This window comes from Lissotriton helveticus, chromosome 1_1 (assembly GCF_964261635.1).
Source record: "Lissotriton helveticus chromosome 1_1, aLisHel1.1, whole genome shotgun sequence".
Classification (NCBI taxonomy): domain Eukaryota; kingdom Metazoa; phylum Chordata; class Amphibia; order Caudata; family Salamandridae; genus Lissotriton; species Lissotriton helveticus.
In genome coordinates, this window is record NC_136057.1 from 1,808,143,029 (window position 1) to 1,808,165,111 (window position 22,083).

The 22,083-nt window shown below is 42.9% G+C and overlaps 1 protein-coding gene across 2 annotated transcripts in view; it reads left to right on the plus strand.

Annotated features, from left to right (window-relative positions):
* LOC144753085 (cytochrome P450 2D6-like) overlaps nt 1–22,083 on the plus strand; it is a 382,600-nt gene that overhangs the window by 291,369 nt on the left and 69,148 nt on the right. For both annotated transcript variants that reach the window (XM_078640876.1, XM_078640882.1), the window contains 2 exons: nt 3,954–4,127; nt 10,788–10,929. In XM_078640876.1, the coding sequence (XP_078497002.1) occupies nt 3,954–4,127; nt 10,788–10,929 (316 nt within the window). The remainder of the gene's footprint in view (nt 1–3,953; nt 4,128–10,787; nt 10,930–22,083) is intronic.

The following is a 22,083-nucleotide window of genomic DNA, read 5'->3' on the forward strand; positions in this document are numbered from 1 at the left end:
ATAGTCAGGGACCTCTGGCTGTGCTGGCACACAACTTTGACCTGATGGCCCGTCTGCCTCAGAGCTTTTTTAGTGCAGTATTATGATTACTTGTTTTTACTACCTCGGAAGCATGGTTTCCTACCTTGTGAGGTGTGGTGGTCTGAAGTAGAGAAAATGCACAATGGCTTTCATTCAAAGGTAGAAAGAATCCTACATGTTAGCTGCATTTTCTGGTTTTCAAAAAACATTTTGGGTTTTGTATCTTGAAAACAAAACAAAAAATTTGTTGAGCTGCTGCAACAAACTTGCCACCCTTTTGACAAAATTCAGTGCCTTCAATGAAGCCACTGCACCGGAAACTTAGTTGAAGACAGAAATCCCCACCTGCCTGGTCTCTTCTCCACCAGGGGAGCAGAGGCCACGGCCTCTGCTGTCCTAGTTAGTTGACAAACTATACTCTACAAGGCTAAATTACCCAGTCAGTTCTTATCCCTCTCCTCATACTCTGCTCTTCTGTAATCCAGATTTTACACAGCATATATGTCTAAATTGCATGATGTGTGCAACTTGGGTGGATTGCACAACTTGGATCAGCCTCACACTGTGGCATTTCCTCTTTAGTCTGAAGCATGCAATGCATTGTTTATGTTACTTGAACTGAGTGTCTCCAATATGTCCAAATTTAAATAGATCAAAAATCTGTGTGATCTAAAAATGTTAAGGGCCAGCACTCCTTTCAAATCACTGCTTACTCATCCTTATATTTTCAAGCACTTGTCTTGTACCTATTCTCTACTGGTTTCCTCCAAACTGAACCCTAAACCAAATACTTTTTATAATTGGAAAACGACCTAGGCAGGGACATTCTGAAATAGATTACTGCAACAGATCTGGATTCAGACCTTGATAGCATCAAAAAGCGTCCTGCATAAGCATAACAGTTTTACGCTCGTATATAGATTGTACTTGACCGCAGCCAGATAGAAACATACTCCAGCTCCCCGATGCAGTGTTGGTGAGGTTGCCATCTTTCAGGCAATATAGTGCAGACATGGTGGCCCTACAAATTCGCTCCGAATTTTTGGAACGGGTGCTTTCTGACAGTAAGAGTATCATTAATATTCTGCTCCTGCTAGCCCCATTGGTTGTTCTTTAAGGAGCTCCTTCATCAGAAGAATTATTTAAACTCTTCCTGCTCACCAGCTTGCTGATTTCCTAATTGCTTCTGGTGGCATGTGTTATACAGGCTTATAAATAGAAATCTACCACAAAACAGTTGACTGATGCATGATGCAGTAGATAGTGGCATTTAGCAGCATTAGAAACATCAGCTACCACAAGAGGTATGTCTGTTAATTACAACCCTTCGTAAGACTCAAAACAGTTGGAGTCAGAGTACATACAAATAAGCTTTTGTATGAATGTTTTTTCCGTGCTGTCAAACTAGTCCTCTTAGTTTGAAATACACCGTTCACTTGACTACAAAGCAGTCACTGTTTGACTAGCGTACTAGTGTATAGAACCATTTATTTATGAGAGATGGGTGGTGTACATTTGGTCATTCATCTCAGATTAAGGTTTGATTATGCAGCTTATATCGGGTGCATGTAGTTGATCTATGAACACTGATTTACTGTATGCCCTTACTTCTTCTTGCGTTGCTGGTGTTGGTGGCAATGTCCACTGTGCTTCTGTGATGTCCAGATGTTCAATTCGTAAAATTGGACTCTATTCATTGAACGCCTTAATACCTTAATGCACAGATAGTAAAATACTGAATTTAGGTCCAAATTAATCATGTCATGAGACTTACGTACTTTAAACCATAGTAATTGGCACTTTGTATTCTCAAAAATTATTTTGTTTGAGGAGAAACACCAAATTGCCCCTAAAGTTCTCTTTGACACCTAAGCAACTTGAAAGAAAGGTCCGGTATGCTTAAAATGTATGATTCTCAATGAACTGCCAATAAATGAATAATAGGAGAGTCCATATCTCATTGTTTGTGGGAATATCATTGACCAAAACATCCTTGGCATAAATATTGTGGTCTATACATCTTATACAAAAATATTGACTCGTTTATGTTGATTTTCTGATATTAACTCCAATGTGGAGATATTTTTGCAAGTGATATTAAGGACAAACTATTGTTGTCTGACAATATTTAAGGCCTGATGACGAGTTTGGCAGTTTTAATGCCATTTCACCACAGCAGCAGTCCCAAGAAGATGGCTGTGGCGGCCGTCTCCCGCCTGCTATATTACTATGTCACCACTCGGCCAGTAGCCGTGTTTCTGACGGAAGTCAAAAACACACCTGCCGCAACACATATAAAAAAATATTTCCTACCTCTTTGTCCTGGTCCCAGTCCTGATGGAACAATAGGCTACTGTAAAGCCCTTTTCTGTGAGCTGGAGCAGGGTTTTTAAAGTGCAAGGGTGACAGGTGACAGCTCTCACCCCCATCAAATCAGGATGCTGGTCCTGCCAATATCCCGCCCCCTATTGGGTGGCTGTGTGGGAGGAATACACAAAGACCACCTGCCAACTACACCTAGTCATTTGACCAAATAACAGGCTGAAGGCACCAAATTGTTAGGGCAGTAAAATCAGGACCTGAGATTGTTCAACATAAGTTTCCAGGCACGAAATAACTGTAGAACTGCTTTTGGAACAAACTTTGCTTCCAACAGTTAGCTATTTTGCACACACAGAATACTAAAATACTTAAACAATATAGGTTTCCTTCGCAAAAAATGTCACTTTGCTCTCCCCTTTAGTACTAATTGGACATTAACAGAGACTTTGCTCATTAACTTGTCATGTGAATCAGGACCATGACGGCAGCTAAAGACCTTTCCTGAATTTAATTATTTCAACCCAGCTTTATAATCTCATACTTTCATTTGTTTGTCTTAAAACATCCATGTCTGTTGTACATATGTTGACAAAGGTTTGGCTGGTTTAGCTCAAGAATCATGGGTCACATGTATGAAACAATTTTGCATTCACAAACGGTGTGAATCGCACAATTCGTCTGTTTTCGAATAAAAACTAGACTTTCATGATGTATGAAAGGCCTTTTTAGTTGCATTTTTAGGTAATCGCAAAAATTGTGATTACCAAAAATTGCGACTACAAGTAGGGAATCTCAAATTGCAATTCCCTTAGCACATGTTCCAAGTATTCTCTAAATGCAAATGGTGCATTGAGGAAAATGATATTACCATCGCCTTCAAGTCGATGGTAACCATGTGCAAATTTTAAAAATAAACTAAATTAAATTTTTCAAAGTGCCATGTAGCGCACAAATGCCCTGAGGGCATGTGTGTTCTTTACATGTGCACATTGCTTTTTTTGGGGTGCTTCAGGTGGCCCTTAGGCCCCTGGGCACCCTTGGCTTTGCATTAGCTCATTTTATGATTACCAATTAGGTAATCACAAATTAGTTAATGCAAAACCATTCGCGCCTATGGGCCTTTAGGCCTATAGGAACGAATGGAGAAGTAGTACCTAATAGCGATAACCTATTTACCGAATTGCTATTTAGGAATATTAAGGAAGCACTACATCTTTGACAATTCCTTACATACAGAGCATTTTGCGAATACCAAATAGCAATTTGGAAAATAATCTCTATTTGGTAATCGCACAAATGCTTTTTTGATACATGTGGCCCAAAGTGAGGTCAATTCATTTAAAGGCTGACAAACAATGCACCATGCCTGCATGCCTTGAGACCATTATCAAAACTTATCTCATAAGTGTGTTTACAGTATTCATTCCGGAATGCAGTGGAATATTTATCTCTCATCGAAAGAAAAACAACAGGTTAAAACTTCAATCTGTTGGAAAAAAAATTATTCTAAGAACATATTCACTAAAAAGTGTATGTGCTGTTTACCTTTCTCCTGTGGCTGAGCTTGAAGCACTCCACCTCACAGCTTTTCTTCTTCTTGCTTCCTTCAGATGGTGAATGTGGTCCCTGCCTTGGTTCACGTCCCAGGAGTGAAGCAGAAAATATTTAGAGCTCACAACAAACTCTTCGACTTCTTGCGGGATGTTATCGCCGAGCACAAAGAGGGCTGGGACCCGAGTGTGAAAAGGGACTTCATTGATGCCTTTCTGGAGAAAGTGGAGCAGGTAATGGATAACATCAGACTATTGTGGTCTTCTAACTGGAGGGTGGACCCACTTTTTTGTATTGTTAGCACTTTTTTGTTTACATGTGCCCATAAATACTATACTTGTGTATATTCGCAAATGGCTCTGCAATATTACCAAATCTTCTAAAAAGGAATTAAGCTCAATACATGAAATAAAATAAGGCCCACATTTATTAAAGTTTGCTGCCTCTGTGAAGGCTCCTTTGTTGCATGCCATGTTTAATGTTGCACCAATGAAATCATCTCTGAAGTACTTTAAACATGCTTTATTTTCAATGAAGTTGGAATTAGCATGTAAGGCAGAGGGCCGTAATGCATTTGCTCAGAATAAATCATTAATGTCCTGTGAGTGCTCCGTGCCTGTTTCTTCATCATAAAAACATATGTATGCAACGCCATAATTTAATAGTGCATACTGAGAAACCTCAAATAAACTTCAAGTTATTTTGTAGAATTCAAAAGCCCTTTATCAGTTTCAAGTGTAAGTTTAAAATATAATTCAAACCGTAATGTATGATAAAATATATTCTGTGGACCAGGTGGAAGATTTACAAATTTCCTGGATAGATTCTCCTGACCTTATGCCCAGGAAGCAGCCAATGCTCTTGTGAATTTCCCCTGAACTAGGAGGGAATCCAAATTGTCTTGCACTGTTAGCAAAATGGTTGTCTTAATTCACCTACTTAAAGCCATTGATGTTACCTTCTTTCCCCTTTCAGACTAGCCAAAATGTTACGCCAGTAGGTAGTTCTACTTAGGACTTGATCCCTATTAAAAAGCTGTTTTTCAGTTGCCTATATCTTTTGTGTGGCTGACGAATCCACAAAAAATTTTCCCGAAAAATTTGACACTTATTTCAGCTTCTGTCTGGAAAGTTTTGGGGTGGCCTGTCATGCAGGGGCCGAGAAAAAGGGGAGGTCCAAAAATGTGTTTTCGTCATTTTAATTCCCATGGTGGTTTTGAACATGACTACAACCCGAACTCCTGAACAGAATCGCACCAAATTTGGCAGAAAGATAGCTTTTGTTTGCAGATCACACTTTCTGTGATTTGGTGTCAATCCGTTTAGCAGTTTTAGAGATATTACGTAAAAAGAAAATGTATATATAGGGACACAAATCCCCCGTGGATCCACCCGTGGGGAATCTGCAGATTCACGTGTCAAAGCAAAGTGCTGATTGGCTAGCCTCACTTTCACAGAAAAGCCGCACCCACCATATTAGCTGTCGGGGAACAGTCCACAGGGCTGAAAAGTTGTTTGTATTATAAATGAAGGGGCCAGGTGAGTGCTTTCCTGACCCCTTTTGTGTGTGTTTAAAAAACAGGCCAATCGTGTGTATTCGGGGGTTGGAATACCCTAAAAAAAAAATTACCACTCACAAGATCAGTAGATCTCTCGTGGGGCTTAGCACAGCTTAAAAACAAGTATATATGTATTCAATAATGAGATTTTGGTGTGAGTTTAAGGAGTTTGATTAAAATCATTAGCAAGTATTTATTAGTCATCAATAAGTAATCAATTCATCAGTCATACAATACAGAACAATTGAATATATATGTCTCAGCAGAGAGTCTGGACAGGGTCTGAAAAGTCTTCCATGAGGAATCTAAATCTACTCTGGCAACACGCATGAATATAACATTCTGTCATTTATCCCTAAGGATGGTAACAGGGCTGCTTCCATTGTCTAAGCAGTTTAAAGACAAAAGGTTTACAGATATTCAGTGTTAAACTGAACATTTTTATTAACATTCTACAAGTCGATGTTTGTTCCCACTGCTTTTTTTTCTATGAAACAAAACAGTTCATGGTTAGGTCTGTCATTGCACAAATTAAATCATGCCTTTCTCACACATTCTAACTTGCAAATTATTCATGAAGAAACATTTATATAAAACTTAAACTACACCATTTAATACACTATTGTATTCTATGAGTATTTCTCTATGGGAAGGTTGAGTAGTACCTTGTTCTCCATTAAATCATGTGAGCTCAGAACATTTGTATCACTGAACTACTCACGTCTTCACATTACTAAGATTATTGACAGAAGATGAGAAGAAAGGAAAAGAAAAATTGCATTCAGAAGGATTTCTAACTTGACATATGTAGTTATGGAAGCCTACTGCTCCCATTTGCCTTTTAAAATGTGGCTTTTCGTTTTAGACCTACACGTTATTTCTACACCTAAATTTAATTTATTTTTATTTATTAAAAACACCAAATCACAGAAAGTGTGATCTGCAAACAAAAGCTACCTTTCTGCCAAACTTGGTGCGAGTCCGTCCAGGAGTTCGGGGTGTAGTCATGTTCAAAACTACCATGGGAATTAAAATGGGGAAAACACATTTTTGGACCACCCCTTTTTCTCGGCCCCTGCTTGACAGGCCACCCCAAAACTTTCCACACAGAAGTTGAAATTATTCAAATTTTTGGGGAACATTTTCTATGGATTCGTCAGCCGCACAAAAGATATAGGCAACTGAAAAACAGCTTTTTAATAGAGATCAAGTCCTAAGTAGAACTACCCATTGGCGTAACATTTTGGCTAGTCTGAAAGGGGAAAGAAGGTAACATCAATGGCTTTAAGTAGATGAATTAAGGCAACCATTTTGCTAACAGTGCAAGACAATTTGGATTCCCTCCTAGTTCAGGGGAAATTCACAAGAGCATTGGCTGCTTCCTGGGCAGAAGGTCAGGAGAATCTATCCAGGAAATTTGTAAATCTTCCACCTGGTCCACAGAATATATTTTTATCATACATTACGGTTTGAATTATATTTTAAACTTACACTTGGAACTGATAAAGGGCTTTTAAATTCTACAAAATAACTTGACGTTTATTTGAGGTTTCTCAGTATGCACTATTAAATTAGGGTGTTGCATATATATGTTTTTATGATGAAGAAACAAGCACGGAGCACTTACAGGACATTAATGATTTATTCTGAGCAAATGCATTTCGGCCCTCTGTCTTACGTTCTAATTCCAACTTCATTGAAAATAAAGCATGTTTAAATTACTTCAGAGATGATTTGATTGGTACAACATTAAAAATGGCATGCAACAAAGGACTGCAGTTCTTGGTGCAAATGCCGATATTTGTGGTAGCCATGTCAGTGTGTGTATTTACTGCTCAAACCAGATGGAAAACACTTTCTTCTACCTTCCATATAAAGTTCCTAAGTCTCTCATAGACAATGCAATGTTACACCTTGCATAGGGTAAAAATATCAAATGCGTATAATGTAGCTTACCTGCAAGCAAATCCACACAGTCCTTTGTGAGATGCAGCCATCATAGTCGCAAACAAAGGGGCATAATATCAAGAATGGCATTATAATTATCGCCACTTTAGCGAACGGAAACTGCCGCTAAAACGGCGATAATGGGCTTGATAATATGCCCTTGAGAATTCCCATAGAAGCCCATGTTCACACCAGAATATGGGCTTCTATTGGAATTCACAGGGGCCTATTATCAAGCCCATTATCGCTGCTTTAGTGGCAGATCCTGCCGCTAAAGTGGCAATAATTTTAACGCCGTTCTTGATAATATGCCCCTAAGTGCCTTGTTAACAATCTCTCTGCCCCTCGCCGCTGCAGTGATTTTCAAATTGCATACATTCCCACAGGTTTTCGTCTGTACAACTGCATCCATTCAATTCAATATTTGAAAACCCTTTAGGTTGATAGGATAGTATCATATTTCCACTACAGCAGTTCTGGACGGGTACTTTGTCCTGAAAACATGAGGGTGAAACACGTAAAAATAATAAAGCTCAAAAACAGGCACTGAGCCCTCATGGGACAAGCCTCAACTATGCTCAGTCAGTGATAAGTGTGCAGACTGTGCGTAGAACCTGTCCCTCCAGAGAACTAAATACCATGAGGTGGACAATCCCTTACTATGTGCAGTCAGAGCTTAGTGTGCAGAATGTGTTTGGAGCCCACTACTTAAAAATGTGCAAGCCCCATTAGATGTTCGTGCCCCTTGCATGCTCACTTTGCATTCAATGAGCAGACTGTGCGTAGGGGTTTTTCTCTCCAGGGATCCAAGTCCCATTAGATGGGAAGTCCCTACCAAGAACAGTCTTTACTCATTGTGCAGATTGTGCAGAGAGCCCTCTCCCTCCAGGCATACAAGCCTCCTTTTGTGGGAAAGGACCTACCACACACAGAATATGCTCTCCATTATGCTCTTCATGAAGGATTTACTGCCTTCAGACAACCAAGTACAATTAGGTTGGTGAGCCACTGCTACAGAGATCCTGAGCTCTCGGTGCAGCTGTTCACAAAGAGCTCCTTCCACATACTCAAGCCTCCTTGCATAATGAAGGGCCTATCTGTACAGTTAGGTATGTTAATAATATGTTAAGTTATAAAAACCCTAGACATTCACCAAAAAAAAACAAAGTTTAAAGTAACATTATAGTTAGGGGTGCTAAAAACGTTTTGCTTTACCTTAAAAAACCTTTGAAATTCACTGAAAAAAAGTTTCAAGTTGCATTACTGTTAGGTCTGTAAATATACTTTACGTTAAAAAAAACTTCAGAATTGCACTGAAAAAGAAGCCAAGTTTAAAGTAAGGTTATAGTTAGATGAAAATGTCTGTTAAAACACATGTTCATGGTGAATACCCATTTTTATGACCAGAAGTTCCTGGTTCTTGCTCTGTGTGCCACAATTCAGGACAGGAAAGATCAAGATTGTTAAATCTTGCACATTCGGTTCTTTTTAGTTTACTGCTGTGCAAACAACACCCTCTTGCCTTGAGGGACTACTCAATTTGACAACTATAGTTCTATTATCTGAGGGCTTTGCTCCAGGCACTCTAGTTGGATACCCTTGGACCTTATTAACCGTAGAGTGTATCGTAGGATCATCTGCCACGACACTGGATTTTAGGAAGGGGAATCTAAAAGCTTTAACATCTTCTCCCTCTTTTACTGAGTAAATACCAAACACTATTGTACTGGCTGCCCTTAACGCATTTTTAGTTGGTTCTCCTTCATTCCCCAGATGGGTAATTGAGGTAATTGTGCAGTCCCTAAAAGTTCATTGCCAACAGATTTCTTTATCATGTCTGTATATTTACCAAAGGTTAGACAACCTTCATCTGAGTCCTTGGTTGTGATTCTCAGCTCACTTTACTTTAAACAACATCTTCACTTTCTGTAGCTGAGATTCTTTGGTCTATGCTATTCCTCATTGCACTTAAGCCTTTTGGGATGTCCTAAAATGGGGATTCTACCAGGGCCAAGCTGTCCAGTGTAGGGTCATGCACCACCTCAGTGTTGTTAACTGGTGGTTGAAATATAGCAGGTCTGGGAATAAAGATCACTGTGTTCTCCTTGGTACATTGTTTGTGTTTTCTTTAGGATCAGGGTAGGATTGGAATATGGAGAAATCTGGAAGTGCCAGAAGGGTTGGTCCGAAAGGCCAATGTGTAAGCCATTTTTAGCTGTTTGAGGGCCTGTTTATGGTCTGATGGGCTGGTTTTTATTGTTGATTCCCCTAACATTACCACAAACATTGTGTGCAGCAAACACAAATTCATGCATTCTCCCACCCCCTGCAAAACATCTATACAGCATTTCTTTGTGAGTTCAAATCTGTAGCGATTTGAAAATGTAGACCACTTTTTTAACTCTCTCATTTGCTGGGAGGACCACTCTTATTATGGTGCCTGGGTTATTTGTTGTCTCAGTTTAGCCCTGTTTAGGAGCTAATCTTTATATTTCCTCCCATGTCAGGATCAGATGCCACTTCCAACAGATTGTCAATCTTTGGCGTAGCAACCCAATAGCTGTTAAGATTTCTGATGTTAATGAATCAGGGAAGGAACCGATGTATCAGGGTCCTGACACCATCCCAGTACCTTCTTGCTAAGTCAGTCTTTCCAGCTTTCTTCATTACCACCCCATATTGGATTTTAGGGCAACCTCCAGACAGTACTGTTATGCCAAGGGGACCTCTGCAACAACAGGGCTCACCTTCTGAGTACCCATCCTCTGTGGCTTATGGGTACGAAGTCTGATCACCACTTTATGTTCTTCCCATTTGGTGAATTTTCTCGGTCTCTTTTGATCATGCTGCAGCATAGCAGGTACCATGGATAGAGTGAGAGAGTTGGGAAACACAGGGGCTTAGTTTAATGGGGTGGGTGGAGGGCTTCTCAATTCACACTACTTATTTGTACAACGAATTGCAGTACAGCAATCCTCAACCAACATTACCTGGGACTATGCCTGGCTACAACACATTGCCCAAAAGGGAGTTGCACTGGTTTCTATATTTCCTCTCACCCCAAATTATTTTATTTTGAAGGGTTACGCAAATGAAATGCGAGTTGTCTGTATTAAAAAAAAAATGTCTTCCAAGTTTTTCAACTTTTCAAAGAGAGCAAGCAAGTAACATAGTATTGTTTGCTGTGTTCCAGGATTTCTGGTGCAATAAATGTCAGCTGTATTCCAGGCATAGCTATATCTGTGTGGCACATAATTAATTTCCTCAATTTTGCTCACTCTTGTATTATCTAAGTTGCATCACTACTGAAAGCAAAACTACACATTGATAACTACCGGTAACTACACTACACATTGATTAGGCTGCATTTATGTTTTTGTTTCTGCAGATGAAAGGTTATCCCAGTAGCAGTTTCAGTGAGCCCAATCTCTTCTTGACAGTAGTTGACTTATTTACAGCCGGATCAGGGACAACATCCACCACACTGCGCTTTGGGTTCCTCTACATGATCCTCTACCCAAACATCCAGAGTAAGTGCCAACTTCAATCTAGATTATAAATGGGCTGGAGGGGTTATCAGTTCTTGAAGCAATATGGGTTGTGTGGTACCAAATAATGCACAGGAAGGATCACCGCCCCTTGTTGAAACCAGTTTATTTTGGTATAAAGCCTACCGGTTAAAGTCTTTTTGTAGAAGGATTTAGAGAGAAAACAGCTTTCAATTATGACATATTTTAGTCTTCAGAGCATAATATAATCATTATACATTATGGTATTGTGAAGAACACTATGTCAAGGATCTGTGATAAGAACATGCCACGACTATTACAACTTTTCTCTTTTAGGTATTACCCTTTCAGACTTACATGTACTAATCAATCAAAAGAGAAAGTGTTAAAATAGAATGAACATTTAGTCCATGCTCTTTTTCCTTGCAACATGATGATCAAGGCTGCTTGGATATATATTCATAGCATTTAATCTGTGCTGACGGTTTTTGTTCTAAATATTTGTTCTTGCGTTATGAGCAAAGTTTCATGGAAAGCTTATATCTGAATGTTTTGTTTGTTGTCATTATTAAAAAATGCAGCCTTGGATAATAGGAACAGGTAAAAGGGCATAAAGCCATTTTCTGTCAATTATTTATCCGAAAAGTTCCACCATTGACTAAATACTTTTATAGACTCGAAGCACAGAGTTAAAGGAGCGAGAGGGACCTTCACGTCAGGCGACAACAAGCCTTCCGTACAGAATCTCATCACCCACTTTAACTGAAGGCTACAGGAAAAGTGGTGGTTTTACTAAACTACACCTGTATGTCTCATGAGATTGATTGCTACCTGAAACACATCTCACTCAAATATTGCTTAGTGGGTTGTTGGGTGGTCGCAGTGCAGCCGATTTTCTGTCTCAGTCCTTAGTGCCAGTGGGTCTAGAGAGCCAAATTATGTGCCAAATTATGTGCCTTACAATATTTTAGAAAATGAATGAACCTTGCACCAAATATTCCAATATTTGAGTTGGAACAGTTATTATTTTAGTCATAAAATATTGTTGGGAAAATTTAATGAATTCGTTTTTTTTATATGATGTGGTTATGCACTGTGCAATAAAGTCACAATTCCATATCAGGTCCAGTCATGTCCCTTTGTCAAATCATAGCTCAGTCCTGGGTGCCTGTGGCCCAGATTAGTCATGTTTTTTTTAAAGAAACAAGTGTAAATCATTTAGAAGTACCCAAAGAGTTGAATACGAAGAAAATTCAACACAATAAAAATCCAACACCACTTTCTAAGAATAGTTTTTATCATTATCTTTAAATAGACACCTCCACAGCAAGATTCCACTCTAGGCTTCCAGAGATATACATTTTCAAAGAAAGAATAAATTACAGCTTTTCACTAAAGCAATACATCCTTATAATCTATAGTGACTCATGGATTAGGGTCAGCCATGACAAGTGACCTGAAAACGGCTATATGGGAATTCTTGTGGGGAACAATTCTGACAGTGAGCCATTCAAAGGGACCAGTCAGGTCCAGTGGATAAGCTACCTCGCAGTATATGCAGCCTCCAGTCCAGTTCCAGATTTTATGAGCAAATCACTAAAGAAGCCAATGGAGTGCTCCCAATGCAAGGGATACAGGAACCTGAAGGTGCTCAAGGATGCTGAGGATGTTCAGCAGGTGTTGGGAGGCTACCTGGGGCCACCACTTGGACCACAAGCCCTGAAAGGTGACTTTGGCCTCAGGGTGGATGTCTCACAAAGGAAAGTCTAGGTGAAGTCCAGCACAAAACTAGTTGCCACGGGTCTACTGGTCTCCAATTAAGCAAATCAAGTGGTTCCCTTTAACTGTCAGTAACATCTGTGCTGAGTGACCAAACTGCACTCTGACAGCACTCCAGCAGCTTAGGATACAACATTTGAGGGTCAAGACTTGGTCTTCCAGGCTGCACCTTGGCATCTAGTGGTGATCAGGCTTCTTGATGCAGGGCTCTCAAAGGAGCTGGTTTCTTGGCTTTTTATGGTTCTCTGGCAGTAGCAATGAGTCAGCCAACTGACTCTTAGAATCACCTTCTCTGTGGCTCAAGGATCAAGGATGACTTTTCCTTGAGCAGGAAACCTCAGGCACTGTCCTTTCTTTGGTAGCTCAAAAGGCAGCAGGTGCAGACCAGCATTTGGTGCAGTCTCGCTTTACTAGGTGCAGAGAACAGCAGGTCAGTCTTTCTTCATTCCTCTCTCCAGCCTAGAAGTGATCTGAAATGTGGGTCCCTATATTATGCCTACTACTAGCAGCCCGTCCCGACGTTGTCCGGGTATGAAATAGAATGTGTGTATTCAAATACGGTCATTCGCGTGTTCCCCCGCTTGAGGCCCAGCTGCAGCCCTGTTTGATGTTAGCAGGCGCATGTCCCCCACTTGAGGCCCAGCTGCAGCCCTGGTTCATGTTAGCAGGTGCATGTAATTAGTGTAGTGATCCACCGCCTGAGCCCGGCTGCAGCCCTGGCTGATGTTAGCAGGCGCGTGTAATTTGGTTTAATGTGATAGTTCAGTAACAGCGCGCATGAGAGGCTGCGGTAATTGTCCCCGTAGACACGCTCAGTCGCGTGTGCCCCCGCTTGAGGGCCAGCGGCGACCGTCTAACAATTAGAATTGTGTGAGTCTTGAATGATTGTTTCCCGCTGTTCTTATTTTTTTATGACCCACACCGACGCTCTTTGGCCGGAGTTTTTTTAGACAACACCCAGGCCAAGCCACACACTGCGTTCGGCCCTTTCAGACACACCCAGGCCAAGGCACACACTGCATTCGGCAACCACAGTATGTGTGAGACAACGGGCAGTCCCCCAAGGGAGTCTTGTGAATGGTTACTTACCACGCTTTGAGGTGAACGCCTTTGTGACACCCCAGCACACGGCCACAGCAGAGGATCTGATTAATGTATGAAGTGCGGAACGTAGCACACGCCCCCAGCATTAGTCACGCCCCCAGCGTGCCCCTTGATGCGGGGCAATTGCGTAATTGGCGCTTCACATGGCATGAAGGGCGGACACACGCCCCCAGCGTGGACACACGCCCACAGCGTTTGTCACGGCCCCAGCGTGTCACGCCCCCAGCGTGCCCCTTGATGCGGCACAATTACGACTCACATGGCATGAAGGGCGGAACGTACCCCACGCCCCCAGCGTTTGTCATGCCCCCAGCACACGCCCACAGCAGAACGCAGACACTCCCACAAGGGACTACTTTGCTGGCACAGTTCTTTTACCCTTTAAATGTATATGGTGGCCGTCTGCATAGCCTATGTCCTTCTGCTGCAATTGCCCTTTCCAACGCTGTATTGGGTGTTGTGATTGGTAATGTGGTTACTGAGATTACCCGCCTCAAAGGTTTGGGCTCTCTCTTTATAATATTAGTATGGATAAGCCTAAGGGACTGTGGTGGCTAACTAGTCAATTAGCTGCCAGGTCCTTTCCCACTTGATGATGACTTACTGTCAAGTTACTGTGAAGTGAAGCCATTAGCCAGCTCACAATTCACTATGCCTCCCACTTCCAACATGGCACAATAATTCTCTTAGTGTGTATGCTCACTAGCCCAATTAAGAGGACCCGCCGCAGGCTAGCGCATCTGTGTGGGAAGGTGCTTGCCTTTCACATTGTCAGCAGAAAAGCGGAGCACAGGACTGCAGGATTCCGCTTCTAACCCACAAGGGAAGAAACAAGATTATAATATTGGACACGATGAACAAATCCACTTGGAGGTAATAAGCATAGCACTACAGCACCCAGAAAGCCATGCATTTGGCCACGCCCATGAGGCAGGTGAGAAAGAAAATAGCGCGAATGCCGAAATTGATGTCATCGAAGCCAGAAGAAAATGCGCCTTTGATAAAGGGAGAGTTAATTCCTGAAACGCGTCAGGCGAGAAATTGAAAGGAAGGGAAATGCTGTGAAGCCCTGTGTTTGCATGCTGGCAATAAAAAGAAGTGAACTCGAATAGTCTTCCTGTGGCCTTCGTGCAAATGGTGTTACCTGCAATCGAATTAATATATATATATATATATATATATATATATATATATATATATATATATATACGCTCAAAATCCTCCCCCTTGAAGAAAAGAAACAGCACTCCGGCGGGAACAGTCACAGCGATTTTAATCAGCAAACAAACTTTTCGGCGTTAGCCTTCTTCGGTGTTTCTCACCCTCAACAGGCAGTTCCGGTTAAATAGGCGTGTGTTAACATAACTAGACACCAACAAGGGACCAACCCTTCAAGCACCACAGTAGGCGCCATCTTGGAACAGGTAAAATACCTCCGAAAATCGGAGTGTTCACAAGAGAGAAAGGTCTTAACACAATAGAGCCGTGGATCGGCATGTGTCCCTATACAGGTGAATATTACGTAACACATATGTACATTTAATATAATACTCGGAACCATATACAGATGTTAGGCAAATATCATAATTTGATCAATAGTTCATAATATATTACTGAAATTTACAGAATAATGAAATGACCATTATAAAACGAAAGCTACCACACCGCTAACACTGTGAAAAAAAGAAACACAAGAACTGAATGACAATAAGAAACAATTCATAATTCATGTTCCATTTTCCAGAATTCCATAAATGTGACCTGGAAACTGATAGTGATCCATTATCGATATGTGCTATATCGGTGCAACTGGAGAACTACACTGATACTAAAGAAGATCCCTTCCTAATATCGGAAATTATTATTTGCATCATCACAAAATGTATGTTAGAAATATTTGCAAAGCAATAGTTGCAGAACAGTCAAGGGCACAAATATGTACGATACTGATTCTCATAATAGACTCCCTCAGATCAATCGACAAAGATAGGCAGGATAATATAGCAGAAATATCTGTTAAGGTGCACCTGTAGTTGTTATTCATTATTTACCAAGGTGTACTGCCATTTCCTCCCCACTACTCATACCCCTCGGGTACTTGGTAGACAGGTCGATAATATATCTTGATTCAAGACGTCGTAGCCTTCTTAGCCTGTCACCTCCCCGTGGGTTGCATGGAACATGGTCTAGCCCAAAGAATCGTAATTTATTTCGATCTTTGTTGTGATGTTCTGCGAAATGTCGGGCTACTGGATATGCGGGGTCTACTCTGTCAATTGCCCTAAGGTGTTCTAAAACTCTCAATTTGAGTTGGTTAATAGTACTCCCGATGTAGTGTAGGCCACACGGGCATATTAAACAGTACACGGCATAGGTGGTACTGCACGTGATAAATTTGTGGATTTTGTTTGTTCTGCCCGCATCCGGGATGTCATATTGAAGTACCCTACGGCTGTTAGCACATGCTTTGCACTTTCCGCATGGAAAGAACCCACTCATTTCCCTCAAGGTGTTAGAATGGATACTAGGGGCTTCCAGATGACTATGTACCAACATGTCGCCAAGGGACCTAGCCTTGCTAAAGGTCACCAGTGGGCATGGTGGCAAGTCATCTTTTATGACCTCATCGGTAAGCAAGATGTGCCAATTCTTGCGCATCATTGCTTTAAGTCTGTCGGCACCTGTGGAATATGGTGTTATCATCCTAAATGTATTGGATATAAGACTTCAGCTCCAAGACAAGTGGGATGATGTAATTGTCCACAAATTTGGACATATTTTCAGTTAACCCATCGGTAGAAGCCACAATGGGTCGGCCTGGTGGTAAGGTGTTATTTTTATGCAGCTTGGGCAGGTGATACAAAGTCGGTATCATGGGATTATTGCTGCGCAGGAAGATATGCTCATCCTTCCCTAACATGGAAAGGTTATACCACTTGAGAACCAAATCATCATATTGTCTGATGCTAGCTTCATAGACACTCCTGGTGGTGATGGAATAGAATTTCAAATCGGAGAGTTGCCTCATCGCTTCTTCACGATAGTAATCTCTAGACATCAGTACAACGTTCCCCCCCTTATCCGAGGGTTTTATGATGATTTTCTTGTTATTCATTAGTTCTTGTAAGGCTTTTTTCTGTGGCTCTGTGATGTTATATGAATTTATGCTGGTTTCTTTCCTTTGCTTGACTAATTCCATCGTTATGGCCTCCGTAGCAGGTTTGGGCTCAAAGGTTTGGGCTCTCTCTTTATAATATTACTAGCAGCCTGCCCCAGCGTTGCCTGGGGCAGAAAGGGGCTGGGGGCAGCATGTGAGGCTTGCGTGCACAGCATTTGAGGCTTGCGCCCCTCTGTGCTCACCCGCTCCCGCCCCAACTCCTCCCGCCCGTCCCTCTGTGCACACCCGCTCCGACCCCCTCCCGTCCCTACTCCCTCCCGCCCCGACTCCCTCCCGCCCCGACTCCAATGTGCCTTTACCTTACCTGAGCCGCCGCTCCTTCCTGCGCTCCTCACTTCACCGCCGCTCCATGTCCGCCGCTCCTCTTCGTCATGACGCACCTGAGCCGCCGCTTCTCCCCGCGCTCCTCACTTCACCGCCGCTCAATGTCCGCCGCTCCTCCTCATCATCACGCACGTCGCGGCCAGCACTACGTCGCGGCCAGCGCAGCGTCGCGGCCGGCGCTACTTTCAGGGCACTACTTTTTTTTAAAAGTTATATTTTTTAATTTACGTTTTTTTTATTTATTATAGCCTATGTCCATCTGCACACCCTGACAATTTCTACAATGTATCGGGTGTGTGGATTGGTGCTCTGGTTCCCGAGTTTACCTGGCTCATAGGTTTGTGTTCTCTCTTTATAATAGTAGTATAGACTATGCCTCCCACTTCCAACATTGCACAATAATTCTCTTAGTGTGTATGCTCACTAGCCCAATTAAGAGGACTAACTACCTCGGGGACTACGCCTCACTTGAAAAGCTGATTTAACAAAGGCTTCCCCCCCCCAGCCTGAGAGGCCAGCCTGTCGGCTAAAACAAAAGACTCTCCTGAAGGTGACTACCATTTGCTCTAAAAAAGACCGTCTTGAGTGGGTCTCTGAAGACGACAGGGGCAGTTTTGGAACTCACCTGGGCACACGCTGTTCTGCCGCTGCTGCTGGTCTCCGGCCGCCGCTTGCTCCATCACGCGGCATCTGCAAGGGAGACTACAGCTCCCAGCATCCTTGGCGGTGACACGCCCACCGGGAATCGCGTACGGAGGAGCTGAAAAGCCAGAGGTCCCTCCCACCTCGCGGGACGCGCGCGGGCGGCGCCGGGCTAAGCCCGGGCAAAGGGCGGGCCGTCTGGGGCAGACCGAGGCAGGGCTGGGCCATAGACTTTGGTGTAGGATTTTGAGGCGACCCCTTATTCCACACCTCATAAACACAGTGAGATCCTACAATATACCTTGTGTTTGTTTAATGGTTGAGATAAGCTTAAATAAGAGCATCTTTAAAGTGACGAGTGAGGGAGCTGCATACACTGTGTTATATATCTGATTTGTATTGTGGTTTCCCTTATTGTAGCTTGTAGCATGTCGAAACATAGTGCCCTACCTGTTTCTGGCACCTTGGATAACTACTTGGTCAAGGTGGTTAATAAAATCAATAGTGATAGACGACAGTCTTTAGGTCTAAGCTGCGACCCTTTACCACCTACCACGTGCACTTCCCCGGTTGTAGTGAGACAGGGTGACTGCAGTAACCCCATTAATCCCGAAGTTTCTGATAGGGAAACACCTGAACATGTTGAGCTGGACGTTTCGTTAGATACCATGGTAAAGCATCCCCCGACCCCTGTTCCCAGAGTGGTTAGAGCATGCCGAAAAACACAGTCGAAACGTATGGGCACCCGCTCCATTAGAAAAAAAGTGGTCACACCTATCAAAAATTTAGAAAAGGAGGATGATGTAGTAATGGGACCTAGCATTGTAAAACTGGATGACGAACAGCTCAACCAGTTAGCTAGCCTCATTGACCTAAAGATTAAGGGTATTATTAAACCTTTAGTAGCAAAACTTAACCGGATGACCGCAGAGGTAAATAGATTAGGTGGACTCCTGAATAAGTACATGGACGCAGCAGGTGGTGCAACTGCTTCTACTAAGGATAGTAGTATAAATTCGGTTGCGCCTCCTGTGTGTGCTGCCAGTCTCACAGAGAAATTGGTTCCCTTAACAACACCTCAAAGTTTGGCACCAAGTATTCCTATTCCGGTTCCAAAAGTTACTGGAGCCATCATGAGTGAGAAAAAGGGTCCTCGGGGGCCAGCAGGGAGTATAAGTCCACAAACACAGCCCCCTAAGAAGAGAGAGTTACCATTAAATTTACCAGTTGAGGCTTGCCCCTACACGATAATCCTTGCAAATGTCTCGAAAATCAAGGTGGGTCAAAATGAACATTGGACCTCATTAAGAAATAAAACCCTTTATTATTTGTCAAACAAAACAGATCTGGGTGATCATCTGGAAAATAATATTAAGATGGTTAGAAGGGTCCCTTGGGTGGGTAAGACTAAAAAAAGCTTAGAGGGAGACTGTGTTGTCATTAGCTTTAGATCCCCTAGGCTGGTTAACGACATATTGAGACAGGCAGGGTCAGCCAGAATTCAAAATGACAACGTGAACTTACTCCCATTGGGCTTTTTTTATCCACCACACCAGATTAGACAAATGAATAGCGATTTATATAAAGGGAGATTGCCATATGATTTTTCCATCCCCGTTCTAAATAAATTTGATAATCTCTCAAGTTTGGGTGAAAACGAGTGACTAGGGAGCCAAATAACTATGACCACCCCTGTCGCTGCAGTTAGTACCCCCAATGCAGCGCCAACGGTTAGAGCTAAAGGTCCACAGGATACCATGATAAAGCTGGTAACTTGAAATGTTGCTGGCCTTAAAAATAAAATAGACGACCCAGCTTGGAGAGAGTTCATTAGCATGGGCGATATTATTGGACTACAGGAAACCTGGGATACAGGTAACACACTGAGTTTGGATGGTTACTCATGTTATTCCATCCCCGCGGTCCAATCTAACATGGGGAGGGCGAAGGGTGGCCTGGTCACCTTAATTACGGCTACCATCCCTGGTACTCACACCCAACTAGACACCGGTTCACAAAATAGCTTGGCTGTACAAATTTGTTTGAGTGGGGTGGGAACTATTTTAATTGTCAATTTTTACAACTCTTTTGATAGAGTCACCGCGACCGATCACTTGGCCACATTAAATTTGTTCTTAGCAGAATATAAGGAGGTTAATAAAACTCATTTCTTCTCTATAATCATGGGAGACTTTAATATTCATGGGTGTCCGGATGAGTGCCTGTCCTTATACCTATTAGGACCTGCAGAACTAGGGGACACTCATTTCGAACACTCTGCACAGGGTGGTCTTCTTGAGACAATCCTGGCAGACAACCTTCTGATGCTCCCAACAATGTTGGACAAGGAGATACCAACTTTTAAGGGGATTGGTTGTCATTCTGTTATTGATTATATCTTCATCAGCTAAACACTGGGGGATAGGATACATGGATAACTGCCCGTGTGGTCACATTTCAGTGACCATAATCCAGTGGTCCTCAGTGTATCGGATCTGATCATGAAGCCCACGATAGTTCAAAATAGAACGGACAAATCAGATATTCGTCCGACAGATCAGGCCCGTAGACTTAGATGGAGTAGAATCATACCTGGAGACTTCCAAACCAACCTAATAACTAAAGTATGACTTGAGTTGGAAACATGCTTGAACTTGGAAGCAGGGAATGAGGAGGTTTTAGAGGCTTATTCAACAATCTGTACCCAGGTCTCTGCAGACCTTAGACAAATGGGGAAAGCTAAGGATCCTGCTGAGCTGGGGTGGTTTGATCGTAACTGCTCGTCAGCTAACCAAAAACTAAAAGCCGCACTGAATTGTAAACCTGTGAATAGGGCTACTGTGGCCCTATTAAGAAAAAGTTGTAAGAAAGCTCTGGACACGAGAAGACGGGAGATCAGGGAGGCGGCCTGGGAAGTACTAACCTCCGTAGACGTGCTCAGGAACAGTGCTAAATTCTGGGCTGTCGTTAACAAACCTTTTTTCCACGATTCCTGCAATGACAAATTAGATTGTGGTATTCAAGAACAGGCGTGGTGTGCTCATTTGAAGTCAGTCTATGAAGGGGAACATCCTGGAGTGGGGTTTATATCCACCACTATTTCAGATCCCTATACTTTAACGGTTACAGAGTTAGAGGTGGCAGACGCAATCCGGAAGATGACTAGCAACAATGCCCCGGGTCCGGACGGCGTTCCTGCCGACCTCTTTAAATCAGATGTCAAGACCTGGTCTAGAGTTTTAACCAATGTTTTTAATAGGGTCTGTTTGGCAGGTATCCCGGACACTTGGTCCAAATCTGTCATCGTACCCATTTTTAAGAAGGGAAATAGGGGGATCTTAGCTGTTATCGCCCTATCTCCCTCATTGATGCCGCAGTGAAGGTGTTAGGGCGAGTGGTCCTTGGCAAAGTAACATCCTGGCTGGAGGACACACATACCCTTTCATGCCTACAATATGGCTTCAGGAAAGGTCGAGGCACTATAGATCAGTGCCTCAACCTTCAACTGTTAAAAGGGAAATACACCATTGCTAAAAGGGGTACCCTGTACTTTGCATTTATGGACCTTTCCTCGGCCTTTGACCGAGTGAATAGGTCCAAACTTTGGGAATTGCTCCTCAAGTTAGGGGTTGATAAAAACATTGGGGCAGATTTATGTTAACTGGCGCATCCCCAGGGTTGCGCCAGTTAACATGCGCCACTGCTCCGCCACCCATGGTGCGCCGCATTTACAATGCGGCGCACCATGGGGCAAAAACGGCACAGATGCGTGACGCATCTGTGCCGTAAAGGTGGCGCATTGCTGGAGTTGCGTCGCAAGCGCGACGCAGCTCCAGCAAGGCTCGGGGGTGCCCATCTTAACAATGCTGCGTCAAGACCTACGCCTGCTTCAAGCAGGCGCAGGGTTTTGACGCAGCATTGTCCTGAAAGTGACTGAGTGAAATCTCATAGATTTCACTCAGCCACTTTTGCGAGGCGCACCTGCCCCGGAACGCCCCCCCTGCGCCGGAACGCCCACAAGCGGCGCAGGGCTTTACAACGTGACGCATCTGCCTAGATGCGTCACGTTGTAAATCGTTCGTAGGGATGCGCCACGTTTACGCCGCCTTGCGTGACGCAACAGCGGCGTAAACGTGGTGCAAGGGCCT